Source organism: Henckelia pumila, chromosome 1 (genome assembly GCF_033568475.1).
Source record: "Henckelia pumila isolate YLH828 chromosome 1, ASM3356847v2, whole genome shotgun sequence".
NCBI classification, from domain to species: Eukaryota; Viridiplantae; Streptophyta; class Magnoliopsida; order Lamiales; family Gesneriaceae; genus Henckelia; species Henckelia pumila.
Genome location: NC_133120.1, coordinates 94,596,972 through 94,612,823, shown reverse-complemented (window position 1 = coordinate 94,612,823; position 15,852 = coordinate 94,596,972). Strand labels below are relative to the sequence as shown.

Below are 15,852 nucleotides of genomic sequence, written 5' to 3'. Positions count from 1 at the left end.
GGCCTTATCCAAGTCGGGAAAATCTCTTTTGTCAGAATACCATAGGCCAGCTTCCTCGAATTGATCTCGGCATTTGTAAAATCCGACCTGGAAAAAGGTGTACGATCTATCCACCACTGCCTCTTGAAACTCAGCAGAAGATAGGAAAACTGCTTTGAGCTCTTCTTCTGACTTCAGGCGAGTTTCCAGAGCTGACACTGCTTTCTCCGCTTTATTCCTCGCACTGGCCGCTTCAGCTTGAGCCTCTGCAGCTCGGTTCTCAACCGCCCTCAACTCAGCCGTAGTGGTGGCTAGAGCATCTCGAGCCTGCCCTAGATCAGATTCAGAGCGGGCACGGTCTAGCTGAGCAGAGTGAAGACCTTGCTCGGCTGCCTCCAGGGCTGAACGGAGGCTAGACGCCGCTTGATCATGACTTTGTTGTGCCATCATCAAGTCCTGTTCCAGTCTTTTGATCAACTCCGCGGCAGCTCGAGACTTCTCAGCCTCTACGTGTGCCCGATCAGTCTCAATCCGACCAAATCTGGTCGCGTCTTCATAGCTGTCCACCAGCATATGCAGTCCCTGAAAGCAGAGGTATTAGAAATGGAAAACAAAACATGTTCGAGGCTAGGAGAAGTAAACTTACGGATATAACCCGGTTGGTGCCCTCGAAATACTTCACGTTCGGGTTTTGGTTGTAGAGGTGGAGCTGCTCCGCAGAAGTCAAGAGGTCCTTCAGTATCCGTACTCCCCGGCCAGAGGCCCCGGCTTGGAATATATTTTCCCTCGCACCAAAGGGACTAGATCCCTGGGCAGCCTGGTAGAAAGGGGCCAAGGGGGGGAAAGAGGGAGAGAAAGGAGCCACCTCTTCTGGGTCACTAAGTATGACCATGTCTGGTTCCTCTATGGCCTTCCTCTTCCGCGTCAAAGGAGAGGAGGGACCGGCAGTAAAAGGAGCCTGATCATTCGTCACCCCTGCCTCCACAGATGGAACTATCAAGGGAACAGCAGAAGGTGAAGGAGCGGAGACCTCGGGGGTGACAACGGCTGTGGCAGCCTCCTGACCTAGGGCTTGTTGAGCCCTGCGTTCCTCTGCTAGTTGAAGGACTCGGGTCTTTCTAGCTGCCTCTGCAGCCCTGGCTTCTTTTTTTTCCCGGGCAGCTGCCTTCTCGGCTGCCCGTTTCTGAGCAAAGACCTGCTTCATCAGTCGAGATTTTTTCTTCTTAGGCGGGGCTGGGGATGCTGCGCAAAAATGATAGAAATCGGTACATTAGAAATAGCATGTAATACAAGCAAATACATGGTAACAGTAAAGCATACCAGAGACTGGGGCCGAGGCATCATATTCATCAATAATCCGGTCAACCGGATCCATTACCCGGGCACCCAGCCCGTAGTCATTCAAACATTTTTCCTCCAGGAGAGGGGCTGAAGAAAACTTCTGGTTTTCCATTAGCTCTTGGGATCGGAGGTAGGGTTCCTCCAACTTATAATTTTTAGGGAGCTCGGGCTGAAGAGGAAGGGCTTTCAAAAATTGGGTAGGTCTGGTTCGGGCACCAGGGAGTTGAATATAAAAGAATCTTTCTTTCCATCCCTTCCAAGAGGAAGGAGTATCATCTAGAAACCGGGCATTCTGCCGGGCATTCAAAGAGAAAGCCATCTCAGTGAAACGGCAGGCATAATAGTAGTGAAAGATGAGAGGGGTGATGGCTAAGTTGTTCGCTTTGAAAAGAACGTAAGTGGCAGCCATCATACGGAAGACATTGGGATGAAATTGGTTCAAGGAAACCTTGTAAAAATAAGCAATTTTGTAATAAAAGGGATGAATAGGGAAACGAAGCCCATTCCTGAGCTGTTCCCTGAAGAAGGTATAAAACCCCTCGGGCGACCGGTCAGCCCGGCCTAGGGGCCCCGGAATGAGAATAGAGTACGCAGGAGGAATGTTACCCATAAGCCTAAGTTCCTCTATGGATTCTGGGCGGAGGGTACTGGTAAAGTGGGAGAACCAGGGACCTTCGGGGTTTGGTTTGGGCAAAGGAAGGAGAGGCCCAGAGTCGGAGATTTTAGCCTTACCCTTGTCCTTAGAAGGCCCGATTTTAGCCTTCTTCGGACGAGATGAGGAGGGGGCTACTGTGGATTGGACATGGGAGGTAACAGGAGGGGGAGAATCGTGGCGTAAGGCCTCGGATTCTATATCAGAGGAGCCACGAACGTGGCCACCGGAGGTTGAAGATGTGGAATTTGACATGTTCAAGGGACAAGAAAACTTTAAGGTAAGATAGACAGAAAACTTACAGAAGAAAGCAAGCTTGCTACGCGGAGTCGCCGGAGCCGGAGAAGCTTAGAAGCAGGGAAGGAATACGTGAACAGGGAAAGTAAAGAAAAAGTGAAGAAAGGGGTCTAGTATTTATAGGCGAAGAGCTTTAATTCTGGCCGTAGATGAAAAGATGATCGAAGGGTAAGGGTGACCTTGGAAAGTTGAACCGGGCAGCGTAATGATGACGCGGGCAGTCGAAAGGACAGGTAACGTCCTCTGACACCTGCCCGTCTTTTCAAATTCTAGGGTTAACGTCAGCCCTAGAACTTTTGGACATTAATGGGAGATACCCCAAGAAAGCCGTGGTAGCAAGGCCTTGAATAGCCAGGGGCAGGACTGTAAGTCAGGACAGCGAGTAAGACTCTAGCCCGACTATTTTTGGGATGAGCAGTGATGCCCCGGGGGGCAGGGACATAAAGAGTCAGGGATTACAGGGTTGTATTAAAGCAAGGGTGGCGGAGCTGTAAGTCAGGACAGCGAGTAAGACTCTAGCCCGACTATTTTTGGGATGAGCAGTGATGCCCCGGGAGGCAGGGACATAAAGAGTCAGGGATTACAGGGTTGTATTAAAGCAAGGGTGGCGGGGCTGTAAGTCAGGACAGCGAGTAAGACTCTAGCCCGACTATTTTTGGGATGAGTAGTGATGCCCCGGTAAGCCAGGGGGCAGGGCCACGAATGCCCCGGAGTGGCAGGGCCGTATTAAGGCAGGCCAGGAGCCTCAGGAGCCCGGGAAACCAGGTCTGCAGGACTTAGATAAGGCCCGTGTTTTAGGCGCATGATCCCCACGATTATCATAAACCCGAGCTTTCCGGGTTCATCGTACGTGACAGGCAAACGTGGGCAACTACCGCACTCACGATCCAGATCGTGGCCACTACCCTGGAATTGCGGAGTGACACTCTCACTCCAAGGCCTATAAATACCTGCTCACAGATATTTGTAGAGGTATGTTCATCAAAACTTTCAAAGCACTATACTCATTTCTCTAAAAAGCCCACTCTATTTCTAAGTCTAACTTAAGCATCGGAGTGGCCCCGCCGGAAACCCCTCCGGCGCCCCACTAACGTGCTTTTTATTCCCTTCCTTGGTGTGCAGATCATTTTGATTAAGGAATGACAGCTCATATATTACCTCCATTAGCCCGGTTACCACGTCAGGCCCACATCACTACCCTGATAGCTCGGGCCCTGGTTTTACAAACCATCATCACTAAATATGATATATGACTATGTATTTGGGACAAACAAAAAAGAAAACGTGAACTATATAATTGAGACGGAGGAAGTATATTTATATCTGATGCAGCATTAGCAACTCAACTTTCGAAACAAACACTTAGCTAGCCTAAATGCATCTTATGTAACCCGATAACCAATTATGCATTTTAACTGACAGCTAATTTGATCCAGTTTCTTTGTTTATTGGTGCACTTAGCGACCACTTAAATTTCTCTCAAAATAATTTCGCTTGGGCAGATACGTACAACCTTATTTTTAGGGCAAAATTTTCTGTAAATAAAAATATTTAGTCATTAAATTTTGTATGTTATAATTTATAGATGATAAAAGACTAAATATCATTTTTTAATCCCAATTTTTAAGTTGAGATTTTTGAACTAATGTGTGATTCATCATAATTTAATTTAAACAATCGATTTATGGTACCACAAACATACTTTTTTTTTTTTAATATTTACAACCATATTATTTAGTATTTCCCAATATTTTGCAATAGATATTGAAAAAATTAATGCATACACACTAAGGCTTCATTTGGAAAAATACTTTAAAAATGTTTTAGTGTTTTACAAATGAAAATATCTTAATGTGAGTTAAACGATATTAATCCAAATAGTGTATGTGTTTTTTTTTTATGAAATCTAAATATAGTTTTTAAAGAACTATAGAAATGAGTTTTTTTTTTTAAAAAAATGCTTTTAGAATAACAAAATGCGAGTTAAACGGGAATTTAAACGCTTATATAAAATATTTGTACATACGTCTTCTTAATTATTTTTGTGGGCAAGAAGTCTCTTGTATAATGATCCTACAACTATTTTATCTGTGAGATGGATAACTTGATCTATATTTAGAATAAAAAAGTAATATGTTTGACTTAAAAATAAGATTTTTATCCGTTTTGTGCATGTTAACAAAATATCAAAATTTTTCTCTACATTTTTTTGACAGCTTTCTCAATTATTAATTGATAGTAGCGAAAATTTATTGCATGTAAAGTATAAATACAATAGAAATCAATCAAATCATCATAATTCAGCCCAACTTTCTACTGGCCCAACGGCGATGGATTCCCATTGCCAGGAGTCGCAAGTTCGAGTCTCTACACTGGGAGATATAAATAACAATTGAATTGAATCCCCCCTAGGGTTTATTACTCCTGCTCGTCGGAAATCTGAGGCAGCAACCATGCGAAAATCACGGCTCCTCCGGGAACCTGCCGAAGCCAATCCCAGTTCATCGGAATCGAGATACTCGTACGGTCTGCTCAGAGTGGCGGTGGCCCAAATTTGCCAATCGATGGGCTTCAAGGGAGCCCAACACTCGGCCTTGCAAGTCATCACAGACATTGCCGCCAGGTACTTGAAAACCGTAGCCAAGGCAGCGGCTACCTCCGCCAATGCCCGCGGCCGCACCCAATCAAATCTTCCTGACATCATCCTTGCCCTCGAAGACTTGGCCTCCGTACAGGGGTTCCCCGGAGCGTCGCGAGTTGATCCACACTCGTTGTATGCCTCGGCTGCGATCAAGGATTTGATGAATTTTGTCAAGTACACGGATGAAATCCCGTTTGCTCAGCCTTTGCCGCCAAGGACAATTTTTTCTCAGCAGGGGAAGTTGAGTGGGCCAAGTGATGTCAGATGGCAATGTGATGGGGAAAATATGAGGCATGTGCCAAGTTGGTTACCGGCTTTGCCATCGGTGGCGGTGCCTGAGGAGAAGGAAAGGAAGTGGGAGGAGGGTAGATGGGGGTGTTTGAATGGTGGTGAAAGGAGGGAAGAGGGTGATAGAGGGCAAAGCGTGGTGAAAAGAGAGGGAAATAAGGGCATTGAATTGCTGGGACAGGGAAAAAGACTGAAAGTGGGTTTTATCATAGGAATCGGCAACGGTAGAGTGGCTTGAGTTGTGAATGAACAAGATTGAAGGATGACTTATGGCAAAAGATCATTATTAGCTGCTACTGATGTTTATCACCAAATGGTCATCATAATATGAACCTCTGTTCTTTTGTGCATTGGTTTGTAGGCAAAGCACATGATTCTGCTCAATTCAGTTCAATACTTGAAAATGAAGCAAGCCTTTTTGTGCTCTGGGGCAATGTCTGATAATGATGGTGCGAATGTTCAAAATCAACTATGCGCATACAAGCTGCTGATTGGCAAGCTATCTGCTGAATATTCAAGAGGGAGCAGACAGATGTGTAACACTAATTATATGAAGTAGCGAAAGAAAATTTGCACACGCAGGTTACAGCAACTGCGGACTTATATCTAATGGAGTAAACATGGTGTTTATATGCACATGCATCATTTACATAACCAATGCACCACAGATGAGTCAACGTCTGAGGCTCACCAGCTCTATATCAAATATGAGCGTTCCTAAAGTTGAGCCTTCTCCATTGGCCAGGCGTGTTGGATTGAAGATTGTGGTAAATAACCTTTGTCTGTCAAAAAACTGCACACCAAGGAAACCAATCAGCTTTATTACAAACTAAAGGATATCTAAGATCAATCAATTTATTTGTCCTAATTATATTTCATTTTAGTTCTTTATGTGCTTTTCTAGTTCCAGCTTAATATTTTGTGCCCAAAACAGAGATCGCCCCGCATCCCTGATGGGCATTCTCCGACGGTGGAGCTTCTGACAATGGCGTCAAGCAAACCACACAACCGTGCCATATGAGAAACTTGAGCCAAATCCAGATAGATAACAAACATTAGAAAATGGAGTAACTCCAGAGATCACATACATTCGGTGGAATCGGTTCTTGAGACGTGTTTTGATATCCTTGAGATGGTGGAATAATGATTCTGCGGATGCCACCAACTCTCATTGATCTTACTGCTGATTCAACTCCAGCTATAACCTAATCAGTTCAGATGTAGCAAACATAATCTGTTACTTGACAGATTTCACATTACAAATATTTACTGATATAATTAGTTCAAAGACTTCCTTCTATCTTGGTATATTCTACAAAAAATCATTCGAAGATAGAAAATTGAAGAGCATTGCTTACTTTTCCAGAACCGAGGACAAATTCAAAAGGAACAGGCTCTCCATTGGCGTCCTTATGATCATAGGTCGAGTCGAAGCGCCATCCCTGCTTCGCCGCCAATCTTCCATAGTAATGAATAGCTACCTTTATGGTCCAAATTAAAGGAGGGGATGACACACTGTAATCAAGAACTCCACAAGCATCCATCCAATCACAAAGTAAAAAACAGCAATGAAAAGAATATTAAGGAAGAGCAGACCTTGTCGCCATCAACTGGAGCGTCCCCACCTCCGCCAACTCGAAGGTCGAGAGCCTTGACACCGCCAGAGCCGGGGAGCTCGACGAAATCTGAAATGGTGGGCTTGGAGGAGGCGTGAGGAGGATCCGAGAACCCCAGTCCGGTGAAAATGGTGGTGAATGTGAAGAGCGAGAGAGCTTTCCTTCTGGTGGTGGGCAACGCAGGTGTGCGATAGGAAGGAAGCCGAGCGATGGAAAATGGTGAAATAGGCGAGAATCGCAAGTGAATGGACATGATTGGCGGGAGGGATAGGGGCGGGCTTGTTGGTTGGGAATTATACGGTGCACTGGTTTTTTGGGCTCTGTTTTGTATCGATCCAGGCCCATTGAAGGACCAGGTCCAAATTCTGGTCAAATCCAGTCCAGGGCCCACACACACTGTACTAACTACTAATGCTATCAATTGCTACGCGTACCTGTAGTTAAACGTGATTTTTCACCTTATTTTTGGAACGATTATGTTTTTTTTTAAAAAATAATGTTAATCAATTTGGGAAAGAAGTTGATTAAGTAATTTGTTAGATAAATAAATAAATTTGAGTATTTTACTCTCGTATATATGTACATCTGTCATGATTTTTTAATAAAGAAATTATATTTTTGCTCGTTATTCAAAATATAACATAATTCCTTGAATTTTCCTTTTATAAGAAAGGTACAGGCATTATTAGCATTTACTTCTTTTGACGTATTATAAATTGTGCACTATCAAATGTATAGTGCAGGAGAGATAATACAGATAATCTAATATTATTGAGTTGATAAAAAAAGTTTTTGCCAAAAAAAAAGTGTTAAATAAAATTGGAAGTTTTAGGCCACCATTAGTCCATTAGGACAACACTTTAATAATAAATGCATCCAAAGATGAATAGTATTATTTTTAGACTGAGACCAGCCGAAAAAAAAATATATAAAAATTCACGAATAAAATCCATCCTTCCTTAAAAAGAAAAACGCGCATTTAGGTAATCAATCACAAGGACATCATTTGGTTAATAAAATTTTAAAAATCACTTTCAATTTCTTTAATCCACTGACCAATAATTAAAAAAATCATATATTTGAATGTGTAAAATATTATTCGCTTATATTGTGTAATGTATTATCATATATTTGAAAATGTAAAAGTATAAAATATTATTCACATATATCATGGGTAAATTGTAATGTATATTTATTATCATTAAAGATCATATGTACAAGTACTCACCGAAACACACTGCACATGTATATATTATATATTACCTAAACTAAACAAAATCAAGAAAAGCAGGCTGGTTAGCATTGAATCTGGCCGCGTCGTGGGCGAAGGAAGCAGGATGAATATGGTGGAAAGCAGCGAAGAAGATGACGATTTCCCCTCCATGGAAAGTGTCACCTCACAGTCCAAAATCGACACCGTTTACCAGTCCAAGACTGAGAAAGTACGGCTTTATTTTGAAATTTCCAAGCTAACTTACTCTAAATTTTACACTCTTTTTCTTATTGATGAATCACCCATTTACAATTGTTGTTTTTGATCGCTTTTTCCTTTAACCTACTGAGCCAATGAATCTACTTGCCGCTGGAAAAATATGAATTTCAGGGACTAAAAGTTGTCGTTTTTACTCGTACGTAAGGGAGAAATTGCTTGCAACTTGGGAAATTCCTTATTTTGAGCTACGCAACTAAATGACAATGCTGATGTAGTTGAATAATTCCAGGATGTCCCTTTGCTCCACTATGTAAAATGCTTGATACAGCCAGATTAGGCTTTCTCTTCGGCATTTGCCTATGGAAACTGGGAATTATGCATCTCTCTGTTGTTTCCGTGATTTGAGATGCTAATATTAATCTTTTTCACTTCTTAACCTGTTTTCTCTTTACGGTTTACCTTGGTGAAATATTCCTAATGTAATTCTTGGCATCCTTCTTGATGTTCTGTTATCCTTTTCATTCTCTTGTTGCTACCCCGTAATTGCTCAGAATTTTATCTCTTTAGGGAATCAGGAAGATCTGTTTTGAACTCCTGGATCTCAAAGATGCAGTTGAAAACTTGTGCGGTGATACACACACAAAGTATTTGGCATTTTTGAGGTGACGCATTCCCCTGTTTTTATGTGAGACTATCTTACAGCTGCAAAGTTGGCTGCACATTGTATGGTGTTTTCATCGCATGTATTTTGATTAATGTTTATTTGTACATACAGAATGCACATTAAAAAAAAACAGGAAGAATACGTGGGTAATTGCTCTTAGGTTGGTAGAAAGGACTAAGGAGTAAGGATCAATTTACTGTTGAAATACGGGAATTCAATTCTGGTTTTCCGCAAAATTTAACCGTTATACCAAGTTAGATATTCCATGTTATGCTAGCCTTAATAACGAACTGGCTGAGACAGTTTCCTGTCAATCTATTTGTGGTGCTTAATCATTTTTCATGATTACCTAAACATAAACAATTGACTTGAGCTTTTAATGGTAATTGTAGGTTATCTGATGAAGTAGTTGAAACAAAACATGAGTTAAATGAGCTTCAAAAGCATATTTCTGCACAGGGGATTCTTGTGCAGGATCTACTGAGTGGTGTGTGTCAAGAATTGGAAGAATGGTCCCGAGCTAGTGGTGATGTCCAGGAAGCTCCAGAAAGCCATCAACCTTCTGAAATTGATTATATAATCCCAACTGAAGTGGAGGATCAAAGAACCCAAGTGTTGGAGCACATTGATGTTCTTTTGGCCGAGCATAAGATAGATGAAGCAATCGATGCAATTGATGGTGGAGAGCGAAATAATTCAGAGCTGAAAGGCTCAGGGGACAATGCAGCTGATGAATGCTCCTCGTTCAAGTCTGCTCTGTCGAAAAGGAAGGAAATGCTTGAGATGCAACTTATCGAGATTAGCAAACAACCTTCTGTTGGTGTTTTAGAAATGAAAAAGGTTTTATCTGGCCTTTTAAAGCTTGGGAAAGGTACCTTAGCACATCAGATATTTTTGAAATCTTATGGATCCCGCCTCCAGAGAAGTATTGAAGATTTTCTTGCTCTATGTCCTTGCTACCCTGAAACGTATTCGGCAACATTGTCTAACCTTGTCTTCTCAATGATTTCATTGGCGACTAAAGAATCTGGTTTGATGTTTGGGGACAATCCCGCTTACAGTAATAAAATTGTTCAATGGGCTGAATGGGAGATAGAATCATTAGTCCGGTTGGTCAAGGAAAATGCACCATCTTCTGAGATAGCTTCTGCTTTACGTGCAGCTAGTGTATGCGTTCAGGCTAGTCTTAACCACTGCTCTGCCTTGGAATCACAGGGTCTCAAATTGTCAAAGTTGCTTTTGGTGCTTTTGCAGCCTTATGTTGAAGAGGTCTTGGAATTAAATTTTCGACGAGCTAGAAGAGTGGTTCTCGATTTGGTTGGAGGGGATGAAACCATGCCTTTATCACCTCGCTTTGCGTCTCCACTTTCGACTTTTGCGACTTCATCGGATGCCATGGTTGACTGTGGAATGAGATTTATTTTTGTTGTCAAGGTCAGTTGGATTGCGTTGCATGAGTGGAATGATTGATTGCAAAATTTATGCATTAGTTTGTTAAGTTGTAGTTTTAATTAAATATTAGATGAGGATGGAAAAGTTGGCAAATTGCTTTTATCGTGAACTGATTCATCGTATCGTTTATTACAATAACTGGACAAGTGTGAAATCACAGGAAATTTTGTTTAAATCAATTTCAATTCTCATTGATTAATTTCTTCTGCAGGAGATAGTTGAGCAGCTAACCGGTTTGGTGATCCTGCATTTTGGAGGAAACATATTGGCAAGGATTTCACAACTTTTTGATAAGTATGTTGACCTTTTGATAAAAGCCTTAACTGGTCCCTCTGAAGATGACCATCTTATGGAGCTAAAGGAGCACATACCTTTGAAAGCTGAAACAGATTCACAACAACTTGCTTTGTTGGGTACTGCATTTACTATTGCCGAAGAATTGTTGCCAATGGTAGTTTCACGAATTTGGAATGTGTTAAATGAGAGCAAGGAAACAGGGGCTGGAGTAGCTGATAATATCTTATCTTCTGTAAGTAATGCTGTTGATCCTAAGGAATGGAGACGTCAACTTCAGCATTCTCTGGATAAACTTAGAGATCATTTCTGTCGACAATATGTTTTAAGCTTCATTTATTCTAGAGATGGAGAAACCCGATTAGATGCACAGATTTATATACGTGGCAAAGAGAAAGATTTAACTCGGAACTCTGATCCGCTCCCGTCACTTCCATTCCAGGTTTTTGTTTTTTTGCTCCAACCCTTTCCCCCCTTGCCCGTGATGATTTCCTTTTGATGGATATACATATCTTAATTTAATTTATTGATAATCATTACACAGGCATTATTTGGGAAGTTACAACAGCTAGCAGCTGTGGCTGGAGATGTTTTGCTAGGAAGAGAGAAGATACAGAAGGTTCTGCTGGCAAGGTTGACAGAGACAGTGGTCATGTGGTTGTCAGATGAGCAGGAGTTTTGGGGTGTTCTAGAGCTCGATTCAGCTCCTCCTCTTCGGCCAGTTGGGCTGCAGCAGGTATTTGTAACATGTCATTCCTTTTCCTTTCCATGTTTTTCTTCTCCACAGCAAGTGATTCTCCGTCCGTGTATTGCAGTTAATACTTGATATGCACTTCACCGTTGAAATTGCACGTTTTGCGGGGTATCCATCTAGGCACGTGCATAAAATAGCCTCAGACATAATTGCTCGGGCAGTGAAGGCATTCTCTGCCAGAGGAATTGATCCCCAAAGGTAAACTTACCTGTCTCATTTAATTACCTGACGTTAGTGAATTCTGTTGTCAACACTCTTTCTTTTCAGTTGTCTTCCAGAGGATGAATGGTTTGTGGAAACCGCAAAAGTTGCAATAAACAAGCTTCTGATGGTAGCGTCGGGGTCGGATATATCAGAAATTGATGACGAGGAGCACATAATATTGGAGGACGAGGTGGTCTCAGATTCAGATGACTCTCCTTCGTCTCTGTCATCGGTGGATACCGAAGAGTCATTTGCATCTGCAAGAATGGAAGAATTGGACAGTCCTGTGGACTTGACTGATCCTGAAAACTGATTACCCTAAAATAACTGAACGAGACCTATTTAGTATGGAATGATTCCTCATAATATGAGATCCCCTGTACTGCTACCAATTTACTTCATTAACATGTATCTATATATCTCGTTGATTCTTGGTGGGTGTGTTGTTTTTTTTGTTTTTGTTTCTTTTTCCGGGGGGAAGATTTCTGCCAAAATGTGACTCCCTCTCATCCACTAATTAGTGAACTTAGTGCTATAACCTTGTACTTGTCTCAGGGTGGTAACTATATATATTTTTTAAAGATGGAATTCTAGTCTAGTCTAGGATAAAAAACGCGGTGTTTAACAATCACCTATATAAAATGTGAACAAACGAAAGGGACAAAAAAGGGGACATGGAAATTGATAAAAAATTACTGCTGCTCAAAAAATGAATGCAAGGGTACTGGGTGCATGGGGACAAAGGGGAATGTCTATTGAATGAATGGATTTAACAATGTTATTATATGGTACGCGTATGATCATAAATGAGCAATTTTCATTTTTCAGTGGTTCATTAATCTGCTGCCTGGAATGTGCGATAATGGATCGGAATGGTGCACCAAAACAAAATAATAACTATGCACCAAAAAAAATATAGGTGATGCTGATTCTGTTGTGTTACACTGGCCTTCGAAAACTCTCTTGCAAGTCAAGTGCGTTCAAGTATTTTTTTTGTTTACTGTCATTATGATTATGTCACCCAAGTGATTATTGGTTGTAAACATGATCCACATTTTTTTATGTCCAGAGCTCATCTGTTGCAAATAATATGGATCAAAGTACCTTTTCCAAAGACAAGTGTCCGTGTTGCACAAGATTTGCCAGTGTTCTACTGTTTCCCAGTTCTGCACGGGATTTTTCGCTTGGCGATTGATATAGTTGTTTTTATGTTTGTATTATGGCCAGGGATTCTTTGATTTAATCTACGCAGAGATTTAATCCCTATTACGGAGAATGTGGCCGAGTAGCATGTAGCAGAATCTAAAATCCAGGAACACATAGGTAGTGTTTGAAATTTTGTTAAGAAAAGCCGAGAAGTGCTTCCACCATTTTTCCCTCTGGTATAGTTCATGAACTTTGTGAAAATGGAAAGTTGATGTCTAACTTATGCAATTGCTGGTACTGTATCTATCTGTTCGTTTGTGGCTCAGATTCTTTACAATTGTGGTCCTGGTTAGGTGAAGAGGTTACGCTTCGTTTCTTTATTATGAGAGCATATTTCTTGTCTCTTGAATGGCATGGTCACTTGCTTCACCGTCTCTCTCTCTTTCCAAATGTCAGATGGTGAATAGAAATGGTAAAACATCTCGGACAAGCGAAAATGGCTACGACACCTTCGGTTGTAGATATATTCGTACTGTCAAGGTGGAAAATACTTTCGGTAGAGACCTTTTAGTAGGGACTAGTAACTTACGTAGCATTCTTGGAATTGAATTACACGCCGTTTTGAATACCATTATGCATTTGTGTCGTGTAAAGCATTTAAAATTTTTTCTGCTTTTGCGTAGATAATTTTACTGTTTGCACAAGATGGGAAATTCATCTTTATCCTGCTTTTGTTTCAGATACCTAAACGTTTATTCGTGGAAAGCTCGTGCTTGGATGACGATGAAAAGAATAAAATCCGCGTGTTTCAATCTTCTACTTCTTTTCTGGGATATTAAGAGGCAGCAAATGAGTAGTAGTTTCGCGTGTCTTCTCGCGAATCTCAAGTATCGATGAAGCAAGCAAGCAGAAGAGGAAAAAAGAAAGCTATAGCGTGTGATCATATGGAATATTATTTTGGTGGTGGGGGACTGGAATCTTTTGATACAATGGATTATGACTTGAGATGTGATATGGCATTTGTTTGTCAAGCACCAAACGGTGGCTTATATGTGATTGGAATTAACGCAGCCCTTCTTTTTGATATTCCAAAGTGACTTGCTTCGTTCTTTCGTCTCTCCTTTTTCCCATTCAAGCCAGAAACCATAATATTATTCCTTCCATCTTCTTCATTTTCCCCAGTCATTATATATACGCCGCTGCGATGGAAGAATAGACATCTTCTTCATACATACAACATACATCCTATTGATTTTGAAATGTCTTCCAACAATCCACACCACATAGCAAATTTTCAACTAAAATACAAAGAGGTATGCGCTTTCATGTTCACTCATATTCCTCTTCTAGTTTCTTGCAACTAATTTAATCATCAAGTATATATATTTTAATGAATGACTTAATGTCCATGCAGACTCCTGGTGCCGGGAAGATGGTCATTCAACCCCAATATCTTAATATTGTTTGGGGGAGAGATGACCGATACTGGAACGTGCGCGAAGGGTACGTACGTTAAGCGACTACTTAATATACATGTATGTAGATATACTCTTTTTACATAGAAGTAAGTAATAACACTCAGCATTGTAACTGCAGGAGCATGCCTGCAGAGTTGTATCAAGTGTGTTGGCTGGAGGTTACGGGTTGCGTGGACGAAACAAATCCGAAAAAGGATTATGAAGTGGGGTTCGAAGTATCCTTAGCGCCAGATGCCTTTGGGTGGGGTGCCTCTCCTCTCTATCTTATGATTAAGAGAGGGAAAGAGGGTAAATTTGCATGGACAAAGTTTCAAGTGAACCCCGACGAGAACCAGAAGTTCAAGATTTTTGGGAAATTGTTGCGCACAAATCAGTCTTCTTCTGGTGATGATAAAAAGCTTTACTTTGGCTTGTATGAAGTATGGAGTGAAAAGTGGAAGGGTGGCCTCAGAATTCACAATGCTTATGTCCAAGAATTGAATTAATCAACACCACAAACTATACATCACAATGCTTGCATGTGTCAAACAGTTAATATAATCAACACCACAAACTATACATTTATTGTTATTAATTTTGATGTCTTTGTATAATAATAAATTGTTCCGAATGTCTTCGTGCGGCCGATGGAGAGTCTTCATTGCTTCTTTCTTTCTTTCTTTTTTTTTTTGGTTTTGACGAAAGAGTTTTCATTACTTGTGATATTTAAGGTTTTTCGAGAGTTGTGTGTTGTAATCTTGATGTAATGAATAAGTAATGTATTATTGGCTATATATGAACTGTTAGCTTTTCATGTAACCATTTTTTACTTTGCTTTTGCCTCGTTATGTAATTCGTCGGCCTAATTAGGAACGATGCGCACGGGTCATCACAGGCGGGTCGGGTTATTTTTAGAAAACCAAAAAAAAAAAGTTCAACTAATGCCAAACCCCGAATTCTATATACTAGTGAATGTTACATACATATTGTTTGTGTAATTCTATATAATATATAGAGTAATTTTCAGCTGTTCAACTATTTCTGCCCAACTCGTTCCCGACCATTAAAACCCATTACCGGGTTTTAGTTGTTTTTTTTAAAAAAAATTCGTATCACTGAAACCCACTATCAGGTTTTAGTTGTCGGAGACGAGTTGAGCAGGAATGGTTGAACAACTAAAAATTTCTAACAATATATATGTTTTATAATTGTTTTTTCTACATGTTCATTTAGTAATTGGAGTAGACGATTTCAAAGTTTTTTATATTATCATTTGAACTTTTGAAAGTGAATCATAGGTTATAATTTACTATTTTTTTTGTTGAATAAAAAAATTAATTTTCCAAGTTTACAACATCTTTTTGTAAAAACAAATTGGTGTCATAAAGTCGCACCACTAAAAGTCTCAATATTCATATATAACTAGCCATATAAATACGAAATTTTAATGATCCGTTTTAAAGAAAACTACAATAAAACTAATTGAAATGGATCATTAACTTTAGCATGACATAGATAATAGGTGACTTTTGATAGTAGAAATGAGAAATGCAATAATGTTTTCTATCATTTTTTTCCAATAATCCATATGAAATATAATGTATGTTTGAAGTTTGTAATTGTAAATTCACATTG

General features: G+C 40.4%; 4 protein-coding genes across 6 annotated transcripts; 3 read left to right on the top strand and 1 right to left on the bottom strand.

Annotated features, from left to right (window-relative positions):
• The first annotated feature begins 4,722 nt into the window (after positions 1-4,722).
• LOC140869203 (transcription initiation factor TFIID subunit 8) lies at positions 4,723-5,436 on the top strand. The gene has a single exon (XM_073272953.1). The coding sequence runs from the start codon at positions 4,723-4,725 to the stop codon at positions 5,434-5,436; it is 714 nt and encodes a 237-aa protein (XP_073129054.1).
• A 140-nt stretch (positions 5,437-5,576) lies between these two features.
• On the bottom strand, positions 5,577-7,073 carry LOC140874566 (peptidyl-prolyl cis-trans isomerase FKBP17-1, chloroplastic). The gene is made up of 5 exons (XM_073277864.1): positions 6,795-7,073; positions 6,557-6,679; positions 6,287-6,403; positions 5,890-5,991; positions 5,577-5,701 (listed from the first exon to the last, which is right to left on the bottom strand). The coding sequence occupies exons 1-5, from the start codon at positions 7,065-7,067 to the stop codon at positions 5,579-5,581; spliced, it is 738 nt and encodes a 245-aa protein (XP_073133965.1). The 5' UTR covers positions 7,068-7,073; the 3' UTR covers positions 5,577-5,578.
• Positions 7,074-8,048: 975 nt separating this feature from the next.
• On the top strand, positions 8,049-12,046 carry LOC140883347 (exocyst complex component EXO84C). Of its 3 annotated transcripts, none has more exons than XM_073289783.1 (7): positions 8,049-8,256; positions 8,814-8,908; positions 9,303-10,344; positions 10,574-11,098; positions 11,201-11,392; positions 11,472-11,608; positions 11,678-12,046. In XM_073289783.1, the coding sequence occupies exons 1-7, from the start codon at positions 8,152-8,154 to the stop codon at positions 11,925-11,927; spliced, it is 2,346 nt and encodes a 781-aa protein (XP_073145884.1). In that variant the 5' UTR covers positions 8,049-8,151; the 3' UTR covers positions 11,928-12,046. The 3 variants fall into 3 exon arrangements, with proteins under 3 accessions (XP_073145884.1, XP_073145889.1, XP_073145898.1); XM_073289788.1 differs by having other exon boundaries at positions 8,061-8,256; positions 8,822-8,908; XM_073289797.1 differs by lacking the exon at positions 8,814-8,908 and having other exon boundaries at positions 8,061-8,256.
• A 1,743-nt stretch (positions 12,047-13,789) lies between these two features.
• Positions 13,790-15,056, top strand: LOC140875143 (protein PHLOEM PROTEIN 2-LIKE A9). Its single transcript, XM_073278702.1, has 3 exons — positions 13,790-14,073; positions 14,175-14,263; positions 14,357-15,056. The coding sequence occupies exons 1-3, from the start codon at positions 14,020-14,022 to the stop codon at positions 14,721-14,723; spliced, it is 510 nt and encodes a 169-aa protein (XP_073134803.1). The 5' UTR covers positions 13,790-14,019; the 3' UTR covers positions 14,724-15,056.
• The last annotated feature ends 796 nt before the right edge of the window (positions 15,057-15,852 follow it).

Bases quoted from the DNA above. Each gene is read 5' to 3' on its own strand.
- LOC140875143 (XM_073278702.1), top strand. From the start codon at position 14,020: ATGTCTTCCAACAATCCACACCACATAGCAAATTTTCAACTAAAATAC. The intron at 14,074-14,174 runs GTATGCGCTTTC...ATGTCCATGCAG, and splicing joins TTCAACTAAAATACAAAGAG to ACTCCTGGTGCCGGGAAGAT. The intron at 14,264-14,356 runs GTACGTACGTTA...TTGTAACTGCAG, and splicing joins TACTGGAACGTGCGCGAAGG to GAGCATGCCTGCAGAGTTGT.
- LOC140874566 (XM_073277864.1), bottom strand. From the start codon at position 7,067: ATGTCCATTCACTTGCGATTCTCGCCTATTTCACCATTTTCCATCGCT. The intron at 6,680-6,794 runs GTCTGCTCTTCC...TGGACCATAAAG, and splicing joins CTCCAGTTGATGGCGACAAG to GTAGCTATTCATTACTATGG. The intron at 5,702-5,889 runs GTGAGCCTCAGA...AATATTCAGCAG, and splicing joins TCATATTTGATATAGAGCTG to ATAGCTTGCCAATCAGCAGC.
- LOC140883347 (XM_073289783.1), top strand. From the start codon at position 8,152: ATGAATATGGTGGAAAGCAGCGAAGAAGATGACGATTTCCCCTCCATG. The intron at 10,345-10,573 runs GTCAGTTGGATT...TTTCTTCTGCAG, and splicing joins GATTTATTTTTGTTGTCAAG to GAGATAGTTGAGCAGCTAAC. The intron at 11,099-11,200 runs GTTTTTGTTTTT...ATCATTACACAG, and splicing joins TCCCGTCACTTCCATTCCAG to GCATTATTTGGGAAGTTACA.
- LOC140869203 (XM_073272953.1), top strand. From the start codon at position 4,723: ATGCGAAAATCACGGCTCCTCCGGGAACCTGCCGAAGCCAATCCCAGT.